Source organism: Suricata suricatta, chromosome X, assembly GCF_006229205.1.
Source record: "Suricata suricatta isolate VVHF042 chromosome X, meerkat_22Aug2017_6uvM2_HiC, whole genome shotgun sequence".
NCBI lineage: Eukaryota > Metazoa > Chordata > Mammalia > Carnivora > Herpestidae > Suricata > Suricata suricatta.
This window is the reverse complement of record NC_043717.1, coordinates 8,673,179-8,699,134: the sequence shown is the minus strand read 5'-3', so window position 1 is coordinate 8,699,134 and position 25,956 is coordinate 8,673,179. Positions and strand designations below refer to the sequence as shown.

Sequence of the window (25,956 nt, the reverse complement as noted above, 5' to 3'; positions counted from 1 at the left end):
TCACATTATGACTTTTCTTTTCAACCCTTCACTTGGTTGGTTGGTTGGTTGGTCGGTTGGTCGGTTGGTTAGTCTCCTGTTCTCCCTCATCACATGAACTCAGTCAAATGAGTCAAGTTTTGGTCCTGGTGTTCTCCAAAGCACACCTCTGACAGTGTAGAGCCTGCTTGGGATTGTCTCTCTCTGCCCAACCCCTGCGTGGGCTGTCTCTCAAAGTAAATAAACGTTATTCAACATTTAGCATTATTAAACAATAAAAAAGACACTAAAATAAAATACCTCACAGGATGGGCAATCTGTTTCTCCCTTTCACCCTGGTTGGCACAGGAAGGCAGAAGTACATTAAAAGCATGTTTGGTGGGGAGAGGACAGCCTCACCACAAAGACAAGGGTATGTCCTTGCTGGGCTCATTAGTTTCCTGGGAGCCTGGGGAGCGGCACGCCCAGGTTCTCAAGTCACCATCCCCCTCACATACCCTACATCTTCTGACTACATTTAAGAGACCATCTACACAGGCCTAAGAGCATCCAAATATATCTGGAAATAGATGTGAGGATGGGGCCAGGAGACCCTGGGGCAGACCCAGAGCCATGATCACACTCATCCCCTCTGTCCCCAGAGACTACAGACACTTGCTTTGCCTTCTGTCTGCCATGACATTTGCCCTGCCGAATGCTCCCCCGGGCTTCGATCCCACAAATGCCCAAGTCTCGCCTAGGCGCAGGGTGTGCTGAGGAGGAAGGACATGACCTCACAAGGCCAGGCGTGAAAAGAGCTGGGGGCCAGGCCTTGACAGTGGAGTGGGATCTGTGGAGAACCCAGAGTCCCTTCCAGAATGGAACCAACCAGAGGGGTGCCCGCCGAGAAGCAGGACATCCCGAGCTTTGGAGGGAACAGAGCAGTCACACTGTTCCTGAGTTAAAAGTCCAGTCATACAGAGCTCCACAGAGGGCCCTCTGATGGTTAAGAGTGATTAACCAAGATTACAAAGAATTTAACAGTAAAACCATTTTTTTAATGTCCTTTTGGTTGTTTTCTACAATAAACCGTGCACGTAGCCTCATGTCAAAATTCACTGTGGTTTCCGAGATACATTATTTTCAGTTTTCCTTCCTCTTAATCCATTTCAGAAGATGTTTAAGTTGTCTTCAAGTGCTTTATGGTTTGTAAATCACCAAAATAACTTCAACACTATGCATTGATGTGTTTTAATAGAAGAAACTTTATGATGGCCAAGAGCTGATTTTTATGACATTATGTTTGTTTTCACTAAAGAATATTAAGTACAATAAAGCTTAAAGACATTGACAAATAGTTGGCTCTCACAGCTTATGTCTTTATTCATTCCAGAGATTAATTTGGGAATTCGTGACCCTTATTGACTAGAAGTCTTTTAGAAATAATTCATATAGTGTGTATTTACAGCTATGCTTACAACACTTGGCATTTTGATACATGAGGAAAATACAAGATCTCCCAACGAATGCTCTGAGATTTGAACCCATGCACACTATTTTCCAAAGGGCACAGATACCTCTGTAGGTCATTGCTTTCATGAACTAAAACAAAGTGATCAGGTTTCAAACTTTGAACTCATGTGACTTTATACCCAATTGAAAGTATGCGTGTCTTCTGAATGTCTTCACCCTTCCCACTGCTGCCATTGAATGGGAAAACTGGGGTTCAAGACTGAAGCTTTCTGAGTGTTGAGGTCTATAAACCTTGGCTTCTCCTCCCCCAACTCACCCCCTGCAATTTAAAGAAATCCAAAGAACTGTCATCCCTACCTGATAACTATAAATAACTAAATGTTCCTCCTTCAGAGTTTACTATCAAAACCATCCAATGTTAAAAACAATAATAATAATAAAAACCATCTAATGTTGATGGATCAAGTTGGCAGATAATTACAGATATATGATGTTAGCTAGCAAAGCAGTTTGAAAGATCATTGGATGAGGCCATTTTACTTTGGATACAGTCCTTTTGCAATGCAAATAAAAATCTTTGTTTTAGTCTACTCAGGCTGCTATATAACAAAATATCACAAACTGGGTGACTTAAACAACACTTATTTCTCAGAGTTCCAAGACATCCCAGGCCAAAGTGTCCACACCGTCTGGTTCTGGAGAGGGCCCTCTTCCGAGTTGCAGACTGTTGACCTCTCTTTGTATCCTCACATGGACATAGTTGGACCACGGCAAGCTAGTTTTCTGGTTTCTTTTAAGAAGGTGCTAATCCCATTTCTGAGGGCTCCACCCTCATGATCTGATCACCTCCCGAAGGCCCCACCTCCCAACACCATCAGACGAGGGGTTAGGATTTCAACATCTGAATTTGGGAGGAAATAAACATTCAGTCCATAACAATATTTAAGCAGGGAAATTATCATCAAAGGTAAAAGAGTCTGACTTTATATACAGGCAGATCACTTTCATTTTTTTCCCATTTGTAAGTAGATGATGTCCATCAATGGTAAAGATGCTTTTCACTATTGTAACCCAGCAACAGGTCCAAGGGCAAAGAGACAGTGGTATCTAGCATCGACCATCTGTTGGGTGCCAACAGTCTGTCTGCACAGAAAGGGGAGCTAGATGATGCAGAAGCAGTTGGTTGAGGAGTTCCCTGTGTTTTCAATTCAGTAGCTGTGGTGCACTTATATGTCCTATATGTAGGCCCTGAGCATCTGTTACCCTATTTCTGTACATAGAAGAACTTCTTATGGGTAGAACCAAGATTCCTCTCAATTTCGTGATTCTCTCAATAATCACAAGAGAATTACAGGAGAATCGGAGCCTTATGTCCTCTCCTTGTCCCCCTTCTCCCAGTAGTATCCTGTTCAGGAACAGAAAAAGGAGGCTCGAGAGCAAATGAAGTCACAGAGAGATCGGAAAGATGACCCGATGCATTATAGAAATTCCATTTTTCCAATTCCTTTGTCATACACTATGTCTCTCCCTCTCTGATGTGAACAATCCCAGGTCTTGAAGAGTTTCCAAACGCCCTTTTAGTGAGACATTCATGAGAAAATCTAGGCAGCCAAGGTTCTCCTTGGTAGGTTAGGCAGTCACGCTTGGCAAAGAAGGGCTACACCGTCTCTTTGAACACCTGACTGTAGGTGATGTGATTGTCTGTGGCCAGGGCATTTTTCAGACACTGCCAGAAGTACGGGTGAGCCTGGGGGTTTGTGGGCCACTCAAGGACAGAACTCTTACACAGCCTTTTCCGAAGTTGGAGGAACTTGGATTTCTGAAGGGGCTTCTCAAGGAATATCAGGATAATTACATCTACTTTTTCATCCATGAGCCTCTGATGGGACAAGTAAAATGCTATCTTAAAGTTCTCAGTCTTTGCATACTTGTTTGTCATCACAAACACTGTCTTTTTGCTAAGCTGGATACTCTGGGAAAGGTTTTCCAGAACTGGCTGCCCTGGTAACCAATCCCTTTCCTCAAGACACAGATTAAAATGCTTCTCTCTTGGGTCTTCGAGCTTGGCCACCAGCTCAGCCAAAACCCACTCTGTCACTGCTGGATCATTAGTGTCATACACCACAAAGGCATCGTAGCAAGAATCCAGGGATGTCAGACGCTGATACCCCTTTATTTTGGCCTTACAGAAATGGTAACTGTACCACACATCCCAGAAATAGAGGTGGTTTGCTGTTGTAATCACCATCAGAGAAAGAGCTACCGACACGGAAAGTGAAAACAGGATCAGGTTAGTCAGATCTACCTCACAGGTATACATATCCAGAGAGACCACACTCTGGCCCCTGTGTGTTCCTGGCCCCACACAAGTCACATCTGTGGCCAAGTAAGGAATAGTCACCTCTGTATGGTTAACCCACCAGACGAACCACACAGCATCACAGGTGCACAGAAACCGATTATGATGCAAAAGTAACATCTCCAGATTGTTGAGAACATTTTCTGGGAAGCTAGTCTTTTGGATAATCTGGATTTTATTTGAGCTGAGGTCCAGATATCGCAATTGGAAAGCATCTTGTAGAAAATGCTTTGTCAGATGCCTGATTTGATTGTACTTGAGAATCAGTTTCTTGAGGCTTCTGGAACAGTTGTATAATCTGTCAGGGACAGTCTTCAGCTCATTGTAGCTGAGGTCCAAAGTTTCTAGATTCTTCAGATGCTGGAGTCTTCCCCAGCTGAAGGTCTTGAGCCCATTTTTGACCAGGGAGAGAGTCTTTAATTTTGGAGGCATACCATCAAAAACTCCAGAAGGCAAGAAACTCAGAGAATTTTCAGAGATGTCTAATTCCTCTAAGTTTAGCAGATTCTTGAAGAATTTTAAGTACCTGTTATCACCGTCTCTCCATAAAACATCCAAGTGATTTCCCCTGAATTCCAGAATTCTAAGAGACTCACTCTCCATGGTCCTGCTGGTGGACATAGAGATGTCATTGTTGTTCATCATGAGTTTCTTCAGAACTTTTAGGTTCTTGGTGAAGTTTAGCATGTGAGTAATGCCTTCTGATTGAAAGTAATGGCTGTTACTACTTATATCTAGAATTTCCAGGTTGTGTAGCTCCTCAAATGCTGTTGAGTAGAGTAAATCAAGCCGGTTGTTAGAGACGTCCAAATACTTCAGCTCCACTAAAGGCTGAAATTCACTGCCATTGAGAGTTTGGCCAATGGAGTTTCCTGACAAGTTTAGGCATTTGAGGAAAGACAGATGCTGAAAATCAGAGGACTTGATAAAAAATATATTATTTCTACTTAGGTCCAAGGCCTGCCCATACACATAACAGTCTTCATTAAAAGACAAGAAAGAGGGAGTCTCTTTGTTTTTGAACCTGCAACTCCTTGCGTACTCATCATATCTGAAATAATGTAATGTTTCAAGGACCTGAGGCGCATGACCACCTACAGAAGTTCTGGTGTTAGCGCAGAAGCCAACTTCACTTGAATCTCCTGAAGGTGATATTTTATTCACTGAAAGATCTATGACTTTCAATGTTTTAAATTGTTCGAATATGCTGAGGTCAGCGATTTTTATGAAGTTAGTGCCAAGATCAAGAACTTCAAGATTGGAAAGACTACGTAATGGGGAGAGGTTGTGGCTGCTTAGTTCCTTAAAGACATATCCTTTGATCCGTAAAACTTTCAGGTTTTTCAGTGAAGAAAAGGCATCTGATAGATTCAGAGCTGCACGATAGACCTGAAGTTCATAATTGAAAGACAGATCCAATTGGACAAGGTTGTGAAGAAGAAGCAAAAATTTGGCATCCCCAATTTCTTTGGCCAAGAAGTTTTGGGAAAGATCTAGCTCCTTAAGTTTCTTAATGTTTTTAAACCATCTTTGGGGCACATGCTGAAGAGAGTTACTGTGTAGACGTAAAACTTGTAGTTCTGTCAATGCATCAAAAGCCTTCAAGTGGATCTGTAGGGGAGCATTATTTTTACAGGGTGTACACGGAAATGGGACATTGTAACAACGGGGGCAGTTTCCCCCGAGGTCAAGAACTTGCAATTGACTGAGGTTATTAAAATCATCTTCTTGGATTTCTGTGATGGCGTTGTTATAAAGATGGAGTTCTGTTAAAGTGGATGGCAACGTAGTGGGCACATATGTGATATTGTTATCTTTTAGGGAGAGCAATTTTAGATTTTTCAGACTCAGGAAAGCATCTTTTTCTATGAAAAATGAAATGTTACAAGGATTGCGAAAATAACAGTTTTGGCCCAAGTAGAGTTTTTCTATGTTGGTCAGTTCTGTTAGGTTATTTTTCATGATACAAAAGATACTGTTGGCCTCAAGGCTCAGCAGCTCCAAGTTGGGAGGAAGACCCTCAGGTATTTCTAGCAGCTGGTTTCCATCTAGATAAAGGGATTTTAAATACGTGAGTCTACTAAAGCTTCTGGGTTGAATCTGCAGCCTCCTGGGACACATATTGTCTTTTGGCCCTAGTCGAATAGGTATACAGTTGCATCTGAAATCAATCTCTACCAGATAGTCCAGCTGGTGAAAGGAAGCTGGAGAGATGCTGGGTATGTGGTTAATGGTGAGGGTGAGGTTGGTGGCGTTGGTGGGAATACCTTCAGGAATTTCCGTCAAATGCTTGTCCGTGCAATCCACAATCACATGGGCCTTTGGAGCATCCAGAGTGACGTCACAGGGGAGAGTTTTGGGAAACCATCTAGCTCCAAGGAGTTTGGAAATTAAAATTATGTTAAAAAGGACAAGGGACTGTCTCTTCAGTGTCCACATTGGAAACACCTGAAAGTATAAGAAAGCACACATCACCATCATTCTATGAGACTGAAGCGCTATCTACTGCACTAACGAGGCACCTACCATCATTCTCAATCATGCTAAAATATACCAAGCATCAGATTTGAAAATTCCCATTTGCTGCTTCTCTTTTGCTAGGGTTTAAAATGAATAAATCAAGTTGTAGTCTCCATTGCCTAGATGACATCTCCCCGCCCCATGATTGTGTTTGTCTACTACGAAGGTTCATAATAATTTAGTTACATATTTAGCTTTTAGTATCTTAGCTTTTCAGTTACATAGCTTTGAAGGCGGTAGAAGTGCAATGGAAGAGCTACTAACCAGCTGCCAAAGTCTGAGATTTGGGGAGGAAGGAATATTAAAATGAAAATACATTGGGACGAATAACACATTAAGATTTTAGTGCAATTGCTGTTTGCTTGCTAAGCCTACTCTGGTACACATTACACAGTACACATCACAACATTCAAGTCTCTCAATATTCTAAGTAGAAAAATTAAGAGATCCATTATCCCCATTTTACAGTTTAAGATGCAGCTCAGTAACATTAACTCATTTGCCCAAGGTCACTCAACCGCCATTTTGGCACTGCCATCCTATGAACTGGATTTCCTCTTGGATTGTTTTTGGAAATTCAAGGTGATTTGGGGATGGACATTTCCCCTACACATTGGGTTTACATTACATAAATTTGGAAAGGAGAGAGCAGAGCAGAGTCAGGGCACTGTGCGAGTGACTCCTGATTGATCAAAGAGGATACTTATGGGGGCACCTGGGTGAATTGGTTGGTTAAGCATCTGACTTCAGCTCAGGTTATTATCTCATGGTTCATGAGTTCAAGCTCCATGTTGGGCTCTGTGCTGACAGGTCAGGGCCTGGAGCCTACTTCGGATTCTGTGTCTCTCCCTCTCTCTGTCCCTTCCCCACTCATGCTCTCTCTCTCTCTCTCTCACCCTCAAAAAGAAATAATAAAACAATTATTAAATTTTTTTAAAAAAGAGGATACTTATGGGACTGAAAGGAAAGCAGACCTATTAATAATTATGCTAAGACTAGGGGCGCCTGGGTGGCTTAGTCAGTTAAGCATCCCAGTCTTGATTTTGGCTCAGGTCATGATCTCACAGTCCTTGAATTTGAGCCCCATGCCAGGCTCTGTGTTGACAATGAAGAACCTGCTTGGGATTCTCTCTTTCCCTTTCTCTCTGCCCTTCCCCCACTCATGTGCTCGCTCGCTCTCTCTCTCTCTCTCTCTCTCAAAACAAATAAATAAACTTAATGAAAAAATAAAAATATAATTATGCTAAGACTATTGGCAGAAAACCAAGACTCTGTTAGGCAAACTGGGACATATGGAAACCTACCATAATGGTGATTCTTGGGCATCCAAGTTTAGCAGGAGAGACACTGGGACCCAGGGGAGAAAGACCTTACAAGATAGTATGGGAAGTACTAAAGAGCTTTGCTGATCACCATATTAACTTAAACTTGCCCTGCCTTAGAGGGTGGTTTAACCAGGGACTGCCCACCAGTTTTAGGATCTCTATCAGTATTTTACTGCAGAACACTGTTTTTTATTTAACATATGCTTATCTATGGAATGATCTAGCCTGTGTCTCTAAAACAGGCTTCTAAATCAATTAATGCTTTTGTCTTCCCCATTGACTGAAACAGCCAAATATGTTGATATCTAATAAACCAAATGCCTACTTCCCTTAATTCCTCTAGTAGAAGGTAAATAAGCAAATTTCCCCCCAGCTTTCTTTTTCTCTAATGCAAGATGGTTCAGAAGGATCTCAAAGTGCTTCTTCATACATCTTGACACGCTTGAAGTTAGAGGTACAACATTGTCTCTTTTTTTTCTCTTTCACTACCCTGTCTCTTCCTCCTCCTCCTCCTCCTCATTAAAACCATTCACTGAGTCCACTTGATGTTCTTCACTGACCTCCTTGACATCCTCCTTGCTTTGCCATTTTAGCTGACACAACTTCAGTTGAGATTATTCCACCCTTGATCCACACTAAAACCTCATCCTTGACCTCAGGCTCTTGCTCTTTCAATCCACCCAAACCATTAAGCTTCCCAAACATTAGTCAGATTACATTACTCTTAAGTCTTTCAAATGATTTCTTTCTTTACCCTATTTTACAGAATGAGCCCTCACTTTGTGTCATGGCACCCAAAGTCTTCCAATAATTTGCTTTATATCTAATTGTCCAGACTTACCCGGTAAGTCTCTAGACACTAACCCCAAGCCCAATTCGTAGCTCCCTGACTTTCAAGTCTTTTCACCTGGACTACTCTGTTCTACCATTTCCACCCACAAGAATTCTAGACTTCCCAATCTGGCTAGACTTCCCAGTCTGGAGCATTCGGATCCCTGGGAAGATATGGCAATAGACCAGGGGTTACAGGAAGCTGGTAGATAAACATGGTAGATCTCCCTTGAGCATCAATCTTACTCAAAGACTTAGGAGAAATGTTCATCACTCAGGGAGGAGGGGTTGAGTCAGGATGGGAAAAGGAGAGATGTAGAGGGACCTATTTTGATGGTCCCTGATTATGGGTTCCTAGTCCCTGGACCCCATCTCGAGCTATGCTTCTGCCAGAAGACATGATGGGTTCATGAATCCCACTATCAGAAGGTAGTGAGTAATGCTGTGAAGGGTGTTACTGTTGACCTGGGAGGTGAGTTGTATTCTAAATGGGGCCACAATGAATAAAGGACAAATCGTGAACCAGGAACCCTTTTCTGAGCCCACTCCCACGAACCTAGATGAGATCCTGGGAAAATCTGGGAGGATCCCTGAATTAGCGGAGTTAAACATATGAAGTGTCAGCCATCATCAGCCATCATCATACTGAGTTCTCCAGAATATGCCGCGTTTAAGTATCTCTGTTATGGGCGGAAATGGATGCTCTAAGATAAAGGCAGTTGAGTTATAGGCAAAATACAGTGGTGTGCTGCGGAATGTTTAAAAACCAGCCATCCTTCCCTTGCCCACATCTCTGATTTGTTAAGTCCTGATTTGCAGCATTTGCAAATTCCCAGAGTGTAAAGACTCCCACCATGGCCAATTTTGAACTGCCACTGTGATGCCATTCAATGCAGAGTTGAGAGAGATGTATGGAAGTGCTCATTTGGGGCCAGCAAACCCTTACCTTGACATACCTGAGACAATGACTGTGAAATTTTTAGCCTCTACATATGGACATAGTATAAACTAGAATGAAAAATCAATCAGAAAGTCTTTTATCCTCCTGTATCTAAGCTTTTTCTTGCACTTGTCCATTTTTCTCCTTGTCTACTGCCACCTCCTTACTCTCATGAGCCATCAGGTCTTACCCAGACTACCACAAGAGGCTCCAAATGGCCCCCCAGATCCCTGTCTCCTCCAGAAGTCATTCATCAAATAGTATGAGAGCATTCATTATAAACATGAGTCACATCAACTACAGTGACTTCCTATTACACTTTGGATCTTTTTTATTGCTTATATCATGCATGTTCTGACTCCTGCCCTACTTCCATGACCTTGAACCATCCTTCCCCTACTTGACCACACACCAGACATCTGGCCTTTTTCTGTTCCGCATTCAAACCAATCTTGGCACCTGCTGTTCCCTCTTCCTGAAATTATCGTTCCCCTCTTATTCCCACAGTCAGGTCATTCTCATCCCTTAGGTGTCTGCGTAAATAACATATATTCACACAGGCTTTCTCTGGCCAACTTATCTAAATACCCTGCCAATGTAATACTAGTGGTGACAGTAACATTTGTTAGCGTAGGCAGCACTTACTATAGTCTGAGCATCATTTTCAATGTTTCCATATATTAACTCATAATCCTAATAATAACCACATGTGAGTGGTACTACAGATCTATAATCCTTACCCAAAATCTCAGGGGCTAGATGTGTTTTGGAACTAAGACTTTTTCAGATCTTAGAAGGTAGGATATATGTGTCCACATGTTATGTAATGTTCCTTCTGGGACCTGGGGCAGTATCCCATCACCAGACACTTAAAAATTTGTGCAGTGAAACAGAGTTCTCCACACTAAGTGAGGAAGGAAGGAAGGCAGGCAGGGAGGGAGGGAGAAAGGGAGGGGGGAAGGGAAGAAAGGGAAGGGAAGGGAAGAAAGGGAAGGGAAGGGAAGGGAAGGAGGAAGGGAAGGGAAAAGAAAACTAGCTTATTTAAGTTGAGATCAAGATTTACCACCAAATGAATTCAAGTCATGTGTTTGTCATCAACTGAGTGAGGATAAAGCTTTCAGTTGGGAGATTTTGGAATCATGGACCTCTGTTATTATTTCCATTTTACAGCTTAGTCCATTGAGGCACAGAGAGGTAGAGATACTCTACTAGACCACTCTGTTTTATTTCCTTCATGGCCCTTAACACGATCAGAAGTTATCTTGCTGATAATTTATGTGCTTATCTGTTTAATGCCTATCTTGCATGGGGATATAAGCACCAAGAGAGCAGGGCTTTGTACGTCCTGTGTCAGACAATGCCTGGCACTTAATTTGTGTTGCAGTATGTTTGCTAAACACCTGAATAAAAGAGTGAACACATGAACTAAAGCAAAATATTTCAAAGAAATTTCCCTTCAGAGTAGATTGCTTTAGGCTACAGCCCCAGATTCACCAGGGGATAACTTTCTAACTCTTCTATTTGCCCAAGGATTCGTTGGGGGAGAAAGGTGTAAGAAGCTCGAACCCATCTTCTTCAGGACACTTTCGGGGATCGACCCAGACAGAAGTAATCACTCCCTTTCCTTATCTGCTGCACTGATGACACCCGAGGGTGTGAAAAAACAGCTCTGGATTGAGGGCTAGAAGAACTGGGTCATCTACCTTGTCACTTCACCACCCCTGGCACGTTGTCCCCCTTTGCATCATTCACGATAGGTGGCTACAAATTCCATGTTACAAGAAGCCAGATGGAAGGAGACAGGAAGAAGGGGAACAGCCCCACCATTTAAGGATATTACCCCCCCCCAATCGCACATTTCACTCCCTCTCACATCACATTAGCTTTAACTTAGTCACACTCCATGCTCAGCCGCAAGGGAGTCTGGGAAACATAATCTTTTTTTTCTGAGTGGTAGACGCCCAATTGTAAATGGTGATGAAAGTCTGAGATGAAAGAAAGGGGAGGGGTGCCCGGAGAGGTTAGTCTGCTAAGATTCTGACTCTTGATTTTGGTTCAGGTCATGATTTCATGGTTGTGAGATTGAGTATCACATTGGGCTCTCTCTCCTTCAAAACAAAAAAAGGGGAAAAAGATATTGGGAGATATATAACAATCTCTGGACTCGATGAGAATGATAAAAATAAATAATTGGGAGTATCAAAAAATACTCCATGGAATAAGAACAACATACAATTAAGCTACACATATATAAGTGTCAGCATCTTGTCTGGAAAGAAATAATGATCTTTCCACATTGTACTGTATTTTATTTTAATTTATTTATTTTTAAAGATTTTATTTTATTTTTTCTAAATTTTTTTAACATTTATTTATTTTTGAGAGAGAGAGAGAGAGAGAGACAGAGTGTGAGCAGGGGAGGGTCAGAGAGAGAGAGGGAGACACAGAATCAGAAGCAGGCTCCAGGCTCCCAGCTGTCAGCACAGAGCCTGACATGGGGCTAGAACCCATGAACTGTGAGATCATGACTTGAGCTGAAGTCAGCCACTTAACTGACTGAGCTTCCAAGGCACTCATATTTTTTTTAAAACTTTTGTTTTTAATGTTTATTTTTGAGAGAGAGGGAGAGAAGGAGAGAACAAGCACGGGAAGGGCAGAGAGGGGGGAGATAGAGGATTCAGAGCGGGCTCCGCGCTGACAAAAAAGAGCTCCATACGGGGCTTGAACTCACGAACCACGAGGTCATGACCTGAGCCGAAGTCAATGCCTAACTCAATGAGCCCTGATTTTATTTATTTTTTTTTAAGTACTCTCCACAGACAATGTGCCAGGGGTGGTGACGTGACAGGGTGGATGATCTCGAGTCTCCAGATCCTTGCACGACCTCACAGAGCATAGTGCCAAATCATGACGCTGAGCTGCTGACCTCAAGGAGCTTGTGAGAAATCACAAAATTGTTACACTCAGCCCGTGGTCATTGGCTTTTCTATTGTACAAGCGCAGACCTACTGTTAGCCTTGTAGAATTTAGAACTTGGCAGTAAATTGTGTTCATGGGAGAACCTAAAATATGGAATGTTGGTGTTATTAGGCTATGAGCAAGAAAGATTCTGATGCTGGAGGCTGGAAAGCTAGCAACCCATGGTATATCACTGCTGACACCTGCTGTCACCTCCACTACCTTGGAAGGCACAACGCATACCAATTGTGACTTTTCTGTCCCGGATTGATTGCGGTATAACAGACATATAACATTGTAGTAGTTGAAGGTATTCGACATAATGATTGGATATATGTGTATATTGCAAAATGATTACAAGTCTAGTTAACATCTATCACCACACGGCTGTGCATGACGGCTGTGTTTCTTGTGATGTGAATGTTTAAGACCTACTCCCTTAGCAACTTTCAAATACAGAGTTCAGTATTGTTAACTACAGTCACCATGAATGCCAGCTGTTGACTTGTGGCTTTACTCTTAGGGGAAATGGTTTGGCAATATTCATGATGCATGCTGATGGCTTCTTACTGTTTTTAGCAGTCTTAGGAGAGGCATGAGCTGTGGCTGAAGTTAGCATCTGCAAGCCATGATGGAAGGAAGTGAGGTTTTCTCTGCCTGAGGCCTGAACTCTAACGTTGACTAAGCCTTCCTTAATTTGGGGCCGTGCAAGGTTGAAAAAGCCCTCCGATTTACCCCAAATGAAAGCAGATGAATGGATACAGTCAAGAACAGCCTTAAGAGAGCTTAAGTGAGTGGTCACATACATTTTTCTAGCACTTTCCATTAAGTATTTTCTGGCAGACAACAAAAGCCATCCAGGAAAAGAATCTGACTAGCAGTGCTGCCTCGCTCTTGACTCTGACAGCCTCTGGGGAGTTGAGGAAATTGAGAAGGAGGAACATTGACAGAATACAGAATCTTTACACTTAAAATGGTCTAGGGGTGCCTGGGTGGCTCAGTCAGGTAAGCGTCCAACTCTTGGTTTTGGCTCTGGTCATGATTGCATGGTTCATGAGTGATTCGTGAGCTCAAACCCCATATTGGGCAATATGGGGTTCTCTTTCTCCCTCTCTCTCTCTACTCCTCCTCTGCTCTGTCTCTCAAAATAAATAAACCTAAAAGAAATTTTTAAAAACTAATAAAAAAAAATTACCTAGAGTTGCTCTGTCTCATATGATAGCCACTAGTCACATGTGGCCATTTAAATTTAAATTAACTAAGGGGCAGCTGGGGGGCTCAGTCAGTTGGCCATCTGACTTGGGCTCAGGTCACAGTCTCACTGCTGATGAGTTTGAGCCCTGTCTTGGGCTCTGTGCTGACAGCTCAGAGCTTGGAGCCTGCTTCAGATTCTGTGTCTCCCTCTCTCTCTGCCCCTCTCCTGCTCGTACTCTGTCTCTTTCTCTCAAAAATAAATAAACATTAAAAATAATTTTTTAATAAATTTAAATTAAAATTAAATGCAATTTTAAAATTAAGTGTCTCAGCTGCAGTAACCATATTTCACGTCTTTTTTTTAACATTTAAATTTATTTTTGAGAGACAGAGAGATACAAAGCATGAATGGGGGAGGAGCAGAGAGACAGAGGGAGACACAGAATCTGAAGCAGTCTCCAGGCTGGCAGCACAGAGCCTCACGTGGGGTTCAAACCTATGGAACATGAGATCATGACCTGCGCTGAAGTCAGATGCTTAACTGACTGAGCCACCCAGGTGCCCCTGTATTTCAAGTCTTAAAGAGATACAGTAAGCTCGAGGCTACAGTATCTGAGTGTGCAGACATACTGTAGAAAATTCTATTGGAGAACATTAGTCTAGACCACAGGATGGCAAACTTGCTCTTTAAGGGGCTAGAGAGTAAATATTTTAGGCAAAATTGAGGCAATCATGTGGGTACTTTAATTATCATTGAGAATGTAACTCATTCAAGTCATAAAAACCATCCTTAGCTCACGAGCAATACAAAACAGGAGGTCAGATTCAGCCCACAGGCCATAGTTTGCAAACCCCTGGTCTAGACAAAATCTTAGGCTGCACTAAACTTGTGCATACAGTCAACTCCAAGCAAAGTCAACCCCAGACTGCCAGATATTAGAAGAAATTATACTGCTTACAAAGCCTGTAAGCATGTTCACACACCGCTAATTTCCACCAACAGCATTTGGCCAATGATTTCCTTGTCATTCCAATGCTAAGAACTAGGTTTGTTTAGGATGAGGAGAGTGTAAAGCAGAGACTATGACATAGAGCTTGCATTCTTGGCTGCTTTGTTACGCTACTTTTCTAGAAGGCTCCATGTCGACGCACTCATTCCTCACTCTTGGTGGTAAACACTATTAGGTCAAGAACCTTGTTTGTCTTTACATGCAGTCTATCATCAGGATGACCTCCTACAGGGTGAGTATGACATCAATATTTGCTGAACAAATCAAGCCTTCCAACTTTCTTAACATCCCATGGAAGACGCACACTGAATGGTCATAAATAGTAAAGTGTCCCAAAGGTCAAGCTATTGACAAGGAAGTGAGGAGACACTAGGAGGGCTTGGCATCTCTAAACAGAAGGGGTGAAGTGGGAAAGTACCCCAGAAGGAAAGGGGATGATGTCAGAGGAAGGCCGTGGGAAGTGAAACTGCAGAAGGACCCCAACTCAATCCTTTCTCAGTTCTGTCACCTAGAACTCAAAACCCCAGTAAGAATGCCGAGCTCATTCATCTCTCCTGGGAACAGGCATACCTGGAATAGGACTGGCCCTGTCCTATGCTTAGTAGTTGAGCCTCAGCCCAGCTGGCCCTTGGAATGCTCTATGGCAGACAGAATATTTCCTGGCTCTCTGTGCTGGTTGTACCAAGAACCTGGAATTCAGAGATGGTGGACAGATAGAGTTTACATTCCACAGTCAATGCCAATGCCAAAGGGAAGATGAACTGCAGTGTCAGCCTGGGTTCTGATGAAGCAAAGGAGGGGGAAAAATGGACTCAAGGAGGAAAATCTTTCTAAATGTGTTATTTAAAGAGAAATGAGGGGCACCTGGTTGGCTCAGTCAGTTATGCATCCAACTTTGGCTCAGGTCATGATCTCACAGTTCCTGAGTTTGAGCCTCGCATCAGACTCTCTGCCATCAGCACAGAGCCTGCCTCAGAGCCTCTATCTCCCTCTCTCTCTTAAAAATAAAATCAACAGTTTTAAGAAGAAAGAGAAATAATACCTTTTGAAGCTTCCAAATTTAAAAAATATTCTTGAGAAGAAGATTGAAAGATGTGAAGTCTTCCTTGATTCCTTAAGTGGAAATGTCCCCTTTCCTACAACTGGGAACTACCCACTTCACAGTAAAGTGGGACCTTAGTGTCAACAAAAGTTAATGCACGAGGTTGCCCGGGGCCGTAGGGGCTCCTGGCTGGCTCAGTCCATAGAGCATCCAATGCTTGACCTCAGGGTCATGGAGTTCGAGCCCCACCACGTTGGGTGTAGAGATTACTTAAACTAAATAAGTCAATAAAAGTCTTTAAACAGAGTTCACTCAATGGTGAGCTGGCCCTATTTTTTCATCTGCTACAAATAATTCACGTTATTTTGTTTTGCTTGGTATTTTTAAAATTTATTTTTGAGAGACAGAGAGAGATAGTGTGAGCAGGAGAGACAGTGAGAGCAGAGGTCAGAGAGAAAGGGAGACACAGAATCCGAAGCAGGCTCCAGGCTCTGAGCTGTCAGCACAGAGCCCGACAGGGGGCTCGAACCCACAAACTGTGAGATCATGACCTGAGCCAAAGCCAGACGCTTGACCGACTGAGCCACCCAGGCGCCCCTGTGTTGCTTGGTTTTATTGGCCACGATTATCTAAAGACATGTGCCATTCAGTAATTGGATTTGTAAAGTAACGTAATACACCATGACATACACTAGGCTCCGCTTTGGCTGCAAATCCGCTGGGTAAATTTAAATGATCAATTAGCGAGTTAACTTGGGTCAAAATGGGAATGTTTGATTTTGTACGCACAGGTATTCTATTATCTCAGTAAATCACCTCTTCTTGTGAAAATGGAAAACGTCGAATTCACACTGAAGAGTCACCAGATGGTCATTTGCTTTTGTTTTATTTTGTTTTTATAATGGCATGGCCTTTTTTCATGTGCTTATTTATTACGTACCAGATGCTGAAGGGGACATGGTGTTGCTGGGACATCACTGAGCCCTGACAATCAAGTTAAAAGGACATATAAATATTCCCATCTCACTGAGGAAGAGGCAGAGATCAGAGAAGCAACTTCGAACCAAGTGTCCAAGTCCGTGCTGAGCAATCATCTTCAAGGTGCTTCACACAATTACAGCAAATGCACTTGGCCTATGTCTGCATCTTAGTGTATTTCCCTTTCAGTTCAAGGATTCTTAGCACTGTGATGTTTCCATATTGTGCTGCTTAGAGTTTTTAAAAGGAAATTTGCCAAATATCAACAAGAGGTATTTACAACTTGAGTGGGACCAGCTTGAGGGAAAAAGAGTGACTTTTTGGACAATACATTCCTAATGAATTGCATCTGCTATCTAGCAATGCTAGGTCAGGGTAGTTCATGAATCTGTAAATCTACAGGCATGCTTAGCTTTACGTTCACAAGAGAATTACATGCTTACACAGCCATCCAACGCACATATTGGGTACTTTATGTACCCTACGCAAAGGACTGTGCTAGACCAAGGAGGGGAATCATGGGGAATTGGACACCATTCCTGCCCAACTAGGAACCAAATTCCTCTACTACTGCTGCTCAGAGGCCGTGTGTATCTCCTGAGCTGGGAGATCTCTGCTGGTGGGGCAATCGAGATGGAGCAAACAATCTTGTAGACAGGGACTAGTCAGGCTTTGCAAAAGGGAAGGCTGCCTGCCATTTCAAACAGAAGCTTAAAGAAACCCTTAAAAGTGCCAAAACACATCCTCATGGCTGCATCAGTTCCGTGGCAGGACTTGAACTTGTATTCAGGACCGAGTTCTCCCAATTTGAGACCCACTCTCACCTCCCACCCGCAAGTCTAGGGCTGGAGAGCTAGGATGGCGAATAGGGAAACACGCTGCCCAGGAAGGTGCCAACCTCCCGCTTCGCACATAGTGGTTTTATCTTCAAGGCTTTGCAACCTGGTAACGGACGTGTGGATGCAACGTGAGGAGTGCCAAGGGCAGGTGGCTCCAGTGGGGGTGTGAGGCTAAGTGATTTGGGTCTCACAATAAGCCAGAGGAAGACCAGGAATAGTCTGACTCGGCCTGTTTGTTTATTCCGGGGGCTAGCATCCTGGGGACGGAGTCAGCCTCTCGATCTGTTGTAGGGCTCCTGACTGAATGTTCATAAACCTTGACTTTCTCATCCACAAACTATGTGGGTTGAGTTCACTGACCTCCACGCTCCTTTTCTATCATGCTTGCTCGATGATTCTGAGCCTTGGCTCAGAACCCGCTGAACGTATCCGCTAGCATCTGACCTCGGCTGGGGGTCTTCCTAGCCCCCAGAAGCTCAGGCTGCTGCTGTTTCCAAATAATCTAAGAAAGGCTCCCAACACCCATGAATCTCTGAAGGGTTCCACAGAAAGGAAAACACAACAAGTAGCACATGTTTTTATAATAAGGATTGTGTCTTCAGATGACAGTGTTTTGTTTTATCAGCTCTCTGAAATGGTAAGGATGGGAAGAACTGGGTGAGAATCTATCAACTGGAGGAAATGGTTAAAACTGAGAAGCCACCCATAGTGGAGATGCTGAGAACTTGCCAAATACTGGAGTATAGTTTGAAGGTGAAGCCAAAGAAAATACGACTTCAAAGTTCTTGGAAGGATGAGGGATCAGAAACAGCAAACATTTCTGGGAAATTTCCTGCAAAGGGGAACAAAGACACTGGCAGGCATTCACAGGGCTGTGAGGGTCAAGAGGATTTATTTTAGGACGAGAGAAATAATAGCACATTATAATGCTGGTGAGAATGAAAAAAAAAAAGACCATAAAGCATTGATGATGATGGTGATGAACTAGAGAAAGCAGAGAGTGCTCGAACGTTGCTCCTGAGCAGGAGAACAGGGAGGAGACCTAGCACACCAGCAGGGAGACTGGCCCTAGCTAGGAACAGAAAAAAATGCTCATCCTTCATAGAAGAGTCCACACATTTGTTGACAAATCTCCTATCCTCCTTTGAGGCTTTTGTGAGTGTTTTGCATGGAGAGCAGCAGAAGTGATATCACAGGACTTCTGAGGCTAGGACAGAAAAAAGGTGATAGGGTTTCCACCTCACCTTGTGTTGGTTCTCTCTTAATCTCTCTCTCTCCCCACTTTCTTTAGGGCCCTGAGCCACCAGCCTTGTAAGAAGCCTGGCCAAATTGCAGCCGCCATATTGAAGAGACCACACAGAGACAGAGATCACTGAGCAGCCCAGCTGGCAGCTGTTGAGTCTCCCAGCCTGGGCAAGGACCTATGAGGGAGGGAGTTTTGAGTCGAGTCCTCCCGTGGGCACTGACTGTAATGGTGTGAGAGACCCAGCACCAGAGCCACTTAACTGAGCCCAGTTGACCCTCGAGCCTGCCACACATAAGAGTATATGATTGTGGGGCGCCTGGGTGGCTCTGTCAGTTAACCATCCAATTCCTCATTTCAGCTCAGGTCATGATCTCATGGTTCATGGGATCGAGCCCCACTCAGGCTCTGTGCTGACATTACGGAGCTTCCTTGGGATTCTCTCTCTCCCTCTCTCTCTCTCTGCTCATCTCCTGCTTGCTTACTCTCAAAATAAATAAACTTAAAAAAAAAGAGTATATGATTGTGGCTGTTTTAAGCCAGTGCATTTTGGCGCAATGTGTTAGGCAGTGACGGGAAACTGGATAGGTGGTCCAGCAGGACATCCGGGTACAGAAGCTCTAGGAGGCGCACAAGGAGGAGGAAACATGTGGATGTCCTCTTCCAATGGCTGCAGTGTTCTCGGTGAAGCAAGATCAAGGTTAGCAGCTATGGGTAAGGAGATAGCAGATGTGGAAGACAGAGGACAAGGAGGAGAGGGCCCTCCAGGAAGCCCAGGCAGAGACTGCCCAAGGTACTCAGTGTGATTACCTGCTGGCAACAAGGAACCCCCCCAACCCCTCACCTTTTTGTAGGTAATTTGCCTTCCCCTTGGGCTCTTTTTCACACACTCATTGCATGGCTACACTCTGCTTAGTTTAAGTCCTCTCAGCAAAATTTCTCTCAGAAGGAAATCCACATTGAGGTGGGAATATTGGAAGCCTAGGACAGTTACTGCTCTGCTCACCATGACTCCTTTATCCAGCCAACCCATCAGAAGGCCAACGTACTGAGCACCCCTGGAGGCTACTAGACACCAGGCATTGGAAGCAACAGCTCCATGCATTCACCGGCCCCTCTGGTCTATCTTCAAGATCACGTGGGCAGGAAAAGAGCCAAGCTGCCCAAGTTGAAAAGGAAGTATTGGAATATGCATTTCTGGTGGCAGGAGTGCAGAAGGCAAGCTGGGGAAGCGAAGGATTTCATATTATGGCAGGGATCCTGCGAGTGGCTGGGCTGGGTTGAACCAGAGCTGATGGCCAGTTAGACAATCATAGGAAAGGGACATGGGAGAGGCAAGGAGTGACTGGAGGAGCAGTCTAGGACACCCATGAATTTGAAGTCACTAACCTGTTGCCTTGTCGATATTGAAACCACGCCCCATGGAGCTCATAGGGTTGGAACTACCAGAAAGTTTGAAGCTTGTTTTTCAGATGACTGTTTTTCCCTCAAGGTCAGCTGGTGCGCTTCCAATCGGTGAACCCGCAAGGCCCTGTATTCCTTGCTGTCGATCAGGAGCCCAAGACCCTGCCCAGTTCACACCTACAACCTCCACAGCCACTTCCCCATGTCCGACAGTTACCCCTGCTTCCTTAGAGTGTTCAAATCTCCACCCCAGGAGGAACACACACTTCACTGACATAAGTACTCGTGTATGCCTATTTTCTAAGTACACCTGCTGTGCAACCATGTGCCCACCTTGATGTGCAGTGACAAAGCTTCCCTTTCTTAATATTCATCTTAACCCTAATTAAAAGGGGGTACCTGGGTGCTCAGTCAGTTAAGTGTCCAACTTCGGCTCAGGTCCTGATCTCAAGGTCCATGAGTTCGAGCCCCGCATCAGGCTCTGTGCTGACAGCTTGGAGACTGGAGCCTGCTTTGGATTCTGTTTCTCTCTCTCTCTCTCTCTGATCCTCCCCCACTTGCACCCTGTCTCTCTCTCTCTCTCTCTCAAAAATAAATAAACTTTAAAATAAAATTAGGGGCACTTGGGTGACTCAGTTGGTTAAGCGGCCGACTTTGGCTCAGGTCATGATCTCACAGTTCGTGGGTTCCAGCCTCGTGTTGGTCTCTGTGCTGACAGCTAGAAGCCTGGAGCCTGCTTCCGATTCTGTGTCTCCCTCTTTCTCTCTGACCCTCCCCCGCTCACACTCTCTCTCTCTCTCTCTCAAAAATAAATAAACATTAAAAAATTAAAAATAAATAAAAATAAATAAAAGAGACCCACTCACATCTGCTTAGGGGCTTTGGGCATTATTCCCCTGTGGTCTCCTTATTTGCTGCAAATAAAGTGTCCGTTGTGTGAGACCTGGTGCCGTCTGGATCTGTAATTCACCAAGGAGGGAACTCCTATTAATTGGGTAGAGCACTGAATTGTTTGATAGCTGGACAGTGAATAAGGAAGTTACTTCACTTTGGTGAATCACTTTACCTCAGGAGCCTTGGATTTCCTCGTTTTTCTATTTGTTTGGTAGACAGAGCCTCCATTTGGAATTTCCCTAATAAATTTATGACAGAATAGTCCCACTCCTGTGTTTTGTTTTGCAAATTTTAAAAGATTTCTCATTATATGCTAATCTCTGCAAAGTGTAATTACCTTAAATATTAAAGTCTCATTATGTAACCAAAAAAAGTAAGGGTAAGGATATGACCCACCTACTTTAAAAATAAACTTTTCGTCATTTACTTCCTATCATTTTTAGCCCAACATACATAGTTCGCAAAAGAAAAGAATAAAATGATATAAAGTAGTCTTACATAAATTAGGAACTCAACAGCTATTACGCATCCCAGCAGGCACTAAAGACCAGAAGATATTAAATCTTATCTGACCTTACACCCTATCCGCTTGTTTTCCATAAGCCACCATCAAACCATAGGTATGCTTTTCCTGTATGGGGCCAGTTAGCAAGAATTTTCCATTTTTCAGGCCATATGGTCTCTGTTACAACCACTCAACCAACAAGTAGGGTGTCATTGTAGCAGGAAAGGAGTTACAGACGCTACCCGAACAAACAAGAACACTATTTGTGGGCACTAAAGCTTGAATTTAATATAACTAGGATGGGTCATAAAACAGTACTCTTCCTTTGACTTTTTCAATCACTTCAAAACATAAAAACTTTCAGGGTGCCTGGGTGGCTCAGTTGGTTGAGCGGTCACAATCTCATGGTTTGTGGGTTCGAGCCCCATGTCGGGCTGTGTGTTGATAGCTCAGAGCCTGGAACCGGCTTCAGATCCTCTGTCTCCCTCTCTCTCTGCCCCTCCCCTGCTAGTGCTCTCATTCTCTGTCTCTCAACAATATAAATAAGCATTAAAAAAATCACCATAAAAACTTTCTTAGCATGTAGGTTGTATGGACATTGGCGGCAAGCTGGGGACCAGCCATGGCCATGATGCATTGCCCAGCCCTAAGCTCTGACAACCTCTGAGACAGAAGTGATCTGTTCTTGGGGTGCAAAGACACTGGTTGATCTGTAATGATTGTTTTTCATTTTAGCACAATCTTTCAAATTAAAAAAAATTTTAAGTGTTTATTTATTTTTGAGAGACAGAGAGACCCACAATATGAGCAGAGGAGGGGCAGAGAGAGAGGGAGACACAAAATCTGAAACAGGTTCCAGCTCTGAGCTGTCAACAGAGACCCCTACACAGGGCTCAAACTCACGAACTGCGATATCATGACCTGAGGTGAAGTCAGCCGCTTAACCAACTGAGCCACCCAGGCACCCCCATAATCTTTCAAATTTTTAAATGATGAGGTTTCTTTAATTTAGTCATTAATTTCTGATTCCCTCTGCTTGGGCATGAAGAAATTTGCTATAGTAAAGAGCTGAATGTTGTCTTTACTTGTAAAGCTTCTTGACTACGGTTACGTAGCAGCAGATTTCCTTCTAATACTGCTCTCTGTGTTCCTGTGTCTATTACACAGAGTGAGGAGCATTCCAGCCTTAGCTAGGGCTTTGTTGGTAGAAAGATTGCGTTGAAAAATTTTTAGAGTTTTATTATTTATTTTTGAGCGAGCGAGAGAGAGGGTGCACGGGCAAGTAGTGGGACAGGCAGAGAGAGGGAGTGATGGAATCAGAAGCAGGCTCCAGGCTCTGAGCTGTCAGCACAGAGGCCGATGTGGGGCTCAAACTCATGAACTGTAAGATCATGACCTGAGCTGAAGTTGGACACCTAACCAACTGAGTCACCAAGGCGCACCTGAAAGATTGGATTTTAAATTCTTATTCAGCCACGTAAGAGCCCTCTCACTTTGGTGGATCACTTCACCTCAGGAACCTTTTGATTTCTCAACTGTAAAATAATTAGAATGCAGGGCTCTTCTGTGAAACTATTAAGACAAATAATTAATACATGTGTTCATGTAGACCAGCCTCACAGATTAACCAACAGTGAGGAAGCATCTAGTGTGTGCAGATTAAAAACATCAGGAAGGGGTGCCTGTGGGGGTTCAGTTGGCTGAGTGCCCAACACTTGATTTCAGCTCAGGTCATGATCCTGGGGTTGTGGGATTGAGTCCTGCGTTGGGTTCTGTGATAAGCACTGAGCATGGAGGCTGCTTGGGATTCTTTCTCTCTCTCTCTCTCCTCTCTCTCTCTCTCCCTCTGCCCCTCCCATGCATGCTCTCTCTCGAATTAAGAAAAAGCCACCAGAAACATATGCTACTTATCAATTTCTAGTTTGTTTTCATTTACCACTATATTATAAGTACTTTCTTATGTCTTTCAGTATTCTTTTAAAAAACATGATTTGGTGGTTACATAACATTTCACTTAATGAGTGACCACGATTAAGTAAGCCCTCCCCAACATCCGGCATGACATATTCTCTTTGCCATGCTGCACAGACCATCTTCATAAATTATTGGCCACCTCCTTGATCATGTCTTTTAAAAGAGTTTCTAGAATTGGAGTTTCCAGATCAAAGGACATATACCTATTAATAAGGTTGAATAATTTCCCCAGGTTTTCTGGTCTTTCATATTTCTCCTTTTGCACATTGTTTCTACTTCTTTTCTTACCAAAGATAATCCAGTTTCTCTTTTTCTCTTCAGCGGGTAAAGCATCATAATGGAAGTCTGGCTCTGACTAGGTTCGGAACACGGAGGGGCTTCCACCCAATTCTTTCATCTGTGCCTCAAAAGGCTGCTGCGAAGCCAAAACAGATCCACAGACATCCAACCCTTAGCCTGACGCTGGACTTCCAGAAAGTGGTCAATATATGTGAACTGTCTTTATTATCACCAGTCCTCTCATTCCGTCCCTCAGGGGGCAAAGGCAGATGTGGGCAGGGGTTTGCATAAAAATAGATCTCTGAGTTTCTAGGAAATGAAACTATAAGCAGTGGTTTCCTTTGTAACATAGTCCCCCCTCCTCACACTATAGTTAACTCTTCATTAGACCTCGGACACAAAATGAGCCCTGACGCCAACATGGAGATCCAGAAATCCGAGTGCATTCCCGCTGAATACGCTTCATCATCTACTTTGGGTGACAAAACAATTTTGGTAAAAGGCCACCGATGTCCTTTTCTGGTTAATTTTTGGCATCCCTAATAGCTCCCACTGCCCAAGAACTCAAACACAGAGCCTGTTACTTGAGCCTCACAACAGCCCTGGAAGGCGCCTCTCAGCCACTAGGCCTTGATCTTTGCGTTTCTGTGGCCATCTGCCCAGTTTTAGCACAAATCCTCTTAGGTCGATTTAGTCAGAATCCCTCACCATTGATCTCTGGTCATCCCGGGTATCTGACGCTGTCCCTCATCTCCTAACGTCCTCCACATGAGAGCCACCCCCACCCTTGATGTTTCATCTTAGTCATTTTCTACCCACAGACTCCCACTCTGCTCCTTGACTATAAATCCCCATGTGTCCGCACTGTGCTGGCAACAAAGTCCAGTTCTATACCGGGGCCTCTTCTCCCCTGTTCCATTCGTTCCTGAACAACACCCACCCTCACAGCCATAAACACCATCCAGAAACGACTCTGGTTTCTTTGCCGGCACAGGTGTCCTGCACTGCTCATCCTACGTGTCCTCCCACATACATATTTGTTCAGATGACACTGCATGCTGGAAAAAGCACCAGGTAACTTCAGTGATGTGTATGGTTTTAAAGCCAACACCGTAGGATGAACAAATTAGACCCGTAGAAGTTATTTCCCCAATTCAAACATCTGTTCGTCCTCACTATAGCCCACATCAACTCTCGCAGGAAGTTGGACAGAGTAAACACTGATTAATCTGAAGTTATGAAATACTTCCATGATTAATGTTGATTAGGAACTATCATGAAGAAGTTTCATCCACAAATAACCAAAATACAAATTCTTAAACCTCTCTCTTGCCAGCTGGTTTTAGTACTTCCCAGAAAGATTACAGACCACACGTCTTTAGGGAATCTCTTAGCTTTTCTTACCATGTTCAGTCTTCTTTCACGGTGAAATCTACAAGTCTGGTGGAAGGGAGCAGAGCATCAAAGGTGTCAAGTTTGCCTTAGATGGATCCAAGAGCATTAACTAAGATAAAGAGAAAACACCAAATTGTGCATTTCAAAGATGTTAAGGTAGCTTCAAAATACACTAGGGACATCGCTCTAAAATGTGCTGTCGAAAACAACCATTAATAGTATTTCCTTCCTCCAAGTTATGTAAACTAGAGATATACTCCAGAAATCATTTCTATTGGCATTTTAGACTACCAAAATTTTTCTTTAGATTTAAAAAAGATTTTTTTTTGGGGGGGGCATAGGACTTGGTTCCCCTCCCCCCCCATGCCCTGGGAACAGCTCATACATCTAATCAGTTAGATTATCCAAATTTGTCCCAATGTTGAAAATACCTTTCTTGGTCATTGCATGGAGTGATGCTACGTCTGGAGGCTTCTGAGGTGAAGGGGTGGTCTTCAGGGAGCATGGAGTCCCAGAGGCTCCAGGCTGCCAGACCTAGAGTTTCCAAGTGCAAAGACAAGGTCGGGGGTAGTAGGGGAGGAGCCTAACTATTTAAGCCACCCCAGACATGAGGTTTGCAGAAGCGCCAGGTTCCTCTTACTTCCCCTACCATACCCGGGGCAATATCTTGTCTAAACCCAAACAGCCCGGTTGATTGACTATTCTTCTTTGTTTATAGGCCACTTTATCAGCCTCAGCACTCTTGACCTTCTCAGTGAGAGAATTCTTTGTTGTGCTGTAAGATGTTGGCCATCATTCCTGACATGTTCTCACTAGATGCCAGTAGCACTGCCCT

At 43.6% G+C, this 25,956-nt stretch overlaps 1 protein-coding gene and 1 long non-coding RNA gene across 8 annotated transcripts in view; one reads left to right on the top strand and one right to left on the bottom strand.

Annotated features, from left to right (window-relative positions):
* LOC115284233 overlaps window positions 1-19,052 on the top strand; it is an 80,261-nt gene extending 61,209 nt beyond the window's left edge. For all 3 annotated transcript variants that reach the window (XR_003905140.1, XR_003905142.1, XR_003905141.1), the window contains 2 exons: window positions 16,554-16,711; window positions 18,719-19,052. This is a non-coding gene — a long non-coding RNA (uncharacterized LOC115284233). The remainder of the gene's footprint in view (window positions 1-16,553; window positions 16,712-18,718) is intronic.
* Window positions 1,317-25,925, bottom strand: TLR7 (toll like receptor 7). 5 transcript variants are annotated; one of them, XM_029930932.1, is made up of 5 exons: window positions 25,553-25,925; window positions 25,131-25,230; window positions 23,736-23,862; window positions 20,941-21,033; window positions 1,317-6,238 (listed from the first exon to the last, which is right to left on the bottom strand). In XM_029930932.1, exon 5 carries the CDS (start codon window positions 6,227-6,229, stop codon window positions 3,089-3,091), a length of 3,141 nt encoding a protein of 1,046 aa, XP_029786792.1. In that variant the 5' UTR covers window positions 6,230-6,238; window positions 20,941-21,033; window positions 23,736-23,862; window positions 25,131-25,230; window positions 25,553-25,925; the 3' UTR covers window positions 1,317-3,088. The 5 variants fall into 5 exon arrangements, 4 of the variants coding, with proteins under 4 accessions (XP_029786792.1, XP_029786790.1, XP_029786793.1 ...); XM_029930930.1 differs by lacking the exon at window positions 20,941-21,033; XM_029930933.1 differs by lacking the exon at window positions 23,736-23,862.
* Between the last annotated feature and the right edge of the window lie 31 nt (window positions 25,926-25,956).

What these genes read in the sequence shown, in the direction of transcription:
- TLR7 (XM_029930930.1), bottom strand. Translation starts at nt 23,783, where the DNA reads ATGATGCTTTACCCGCTGAAGAGAAAAAGAGAAACTGGATTATCTTTG. An exon ending in GAGAAACTGGATTATCTTTG is followed by an intron (nt 6,239 to 23,735) that starts GTAAGAAAAGAA and finishes TTATACTTTCAG; the next exon opens with GTGTTTCCAATGTGGACACT.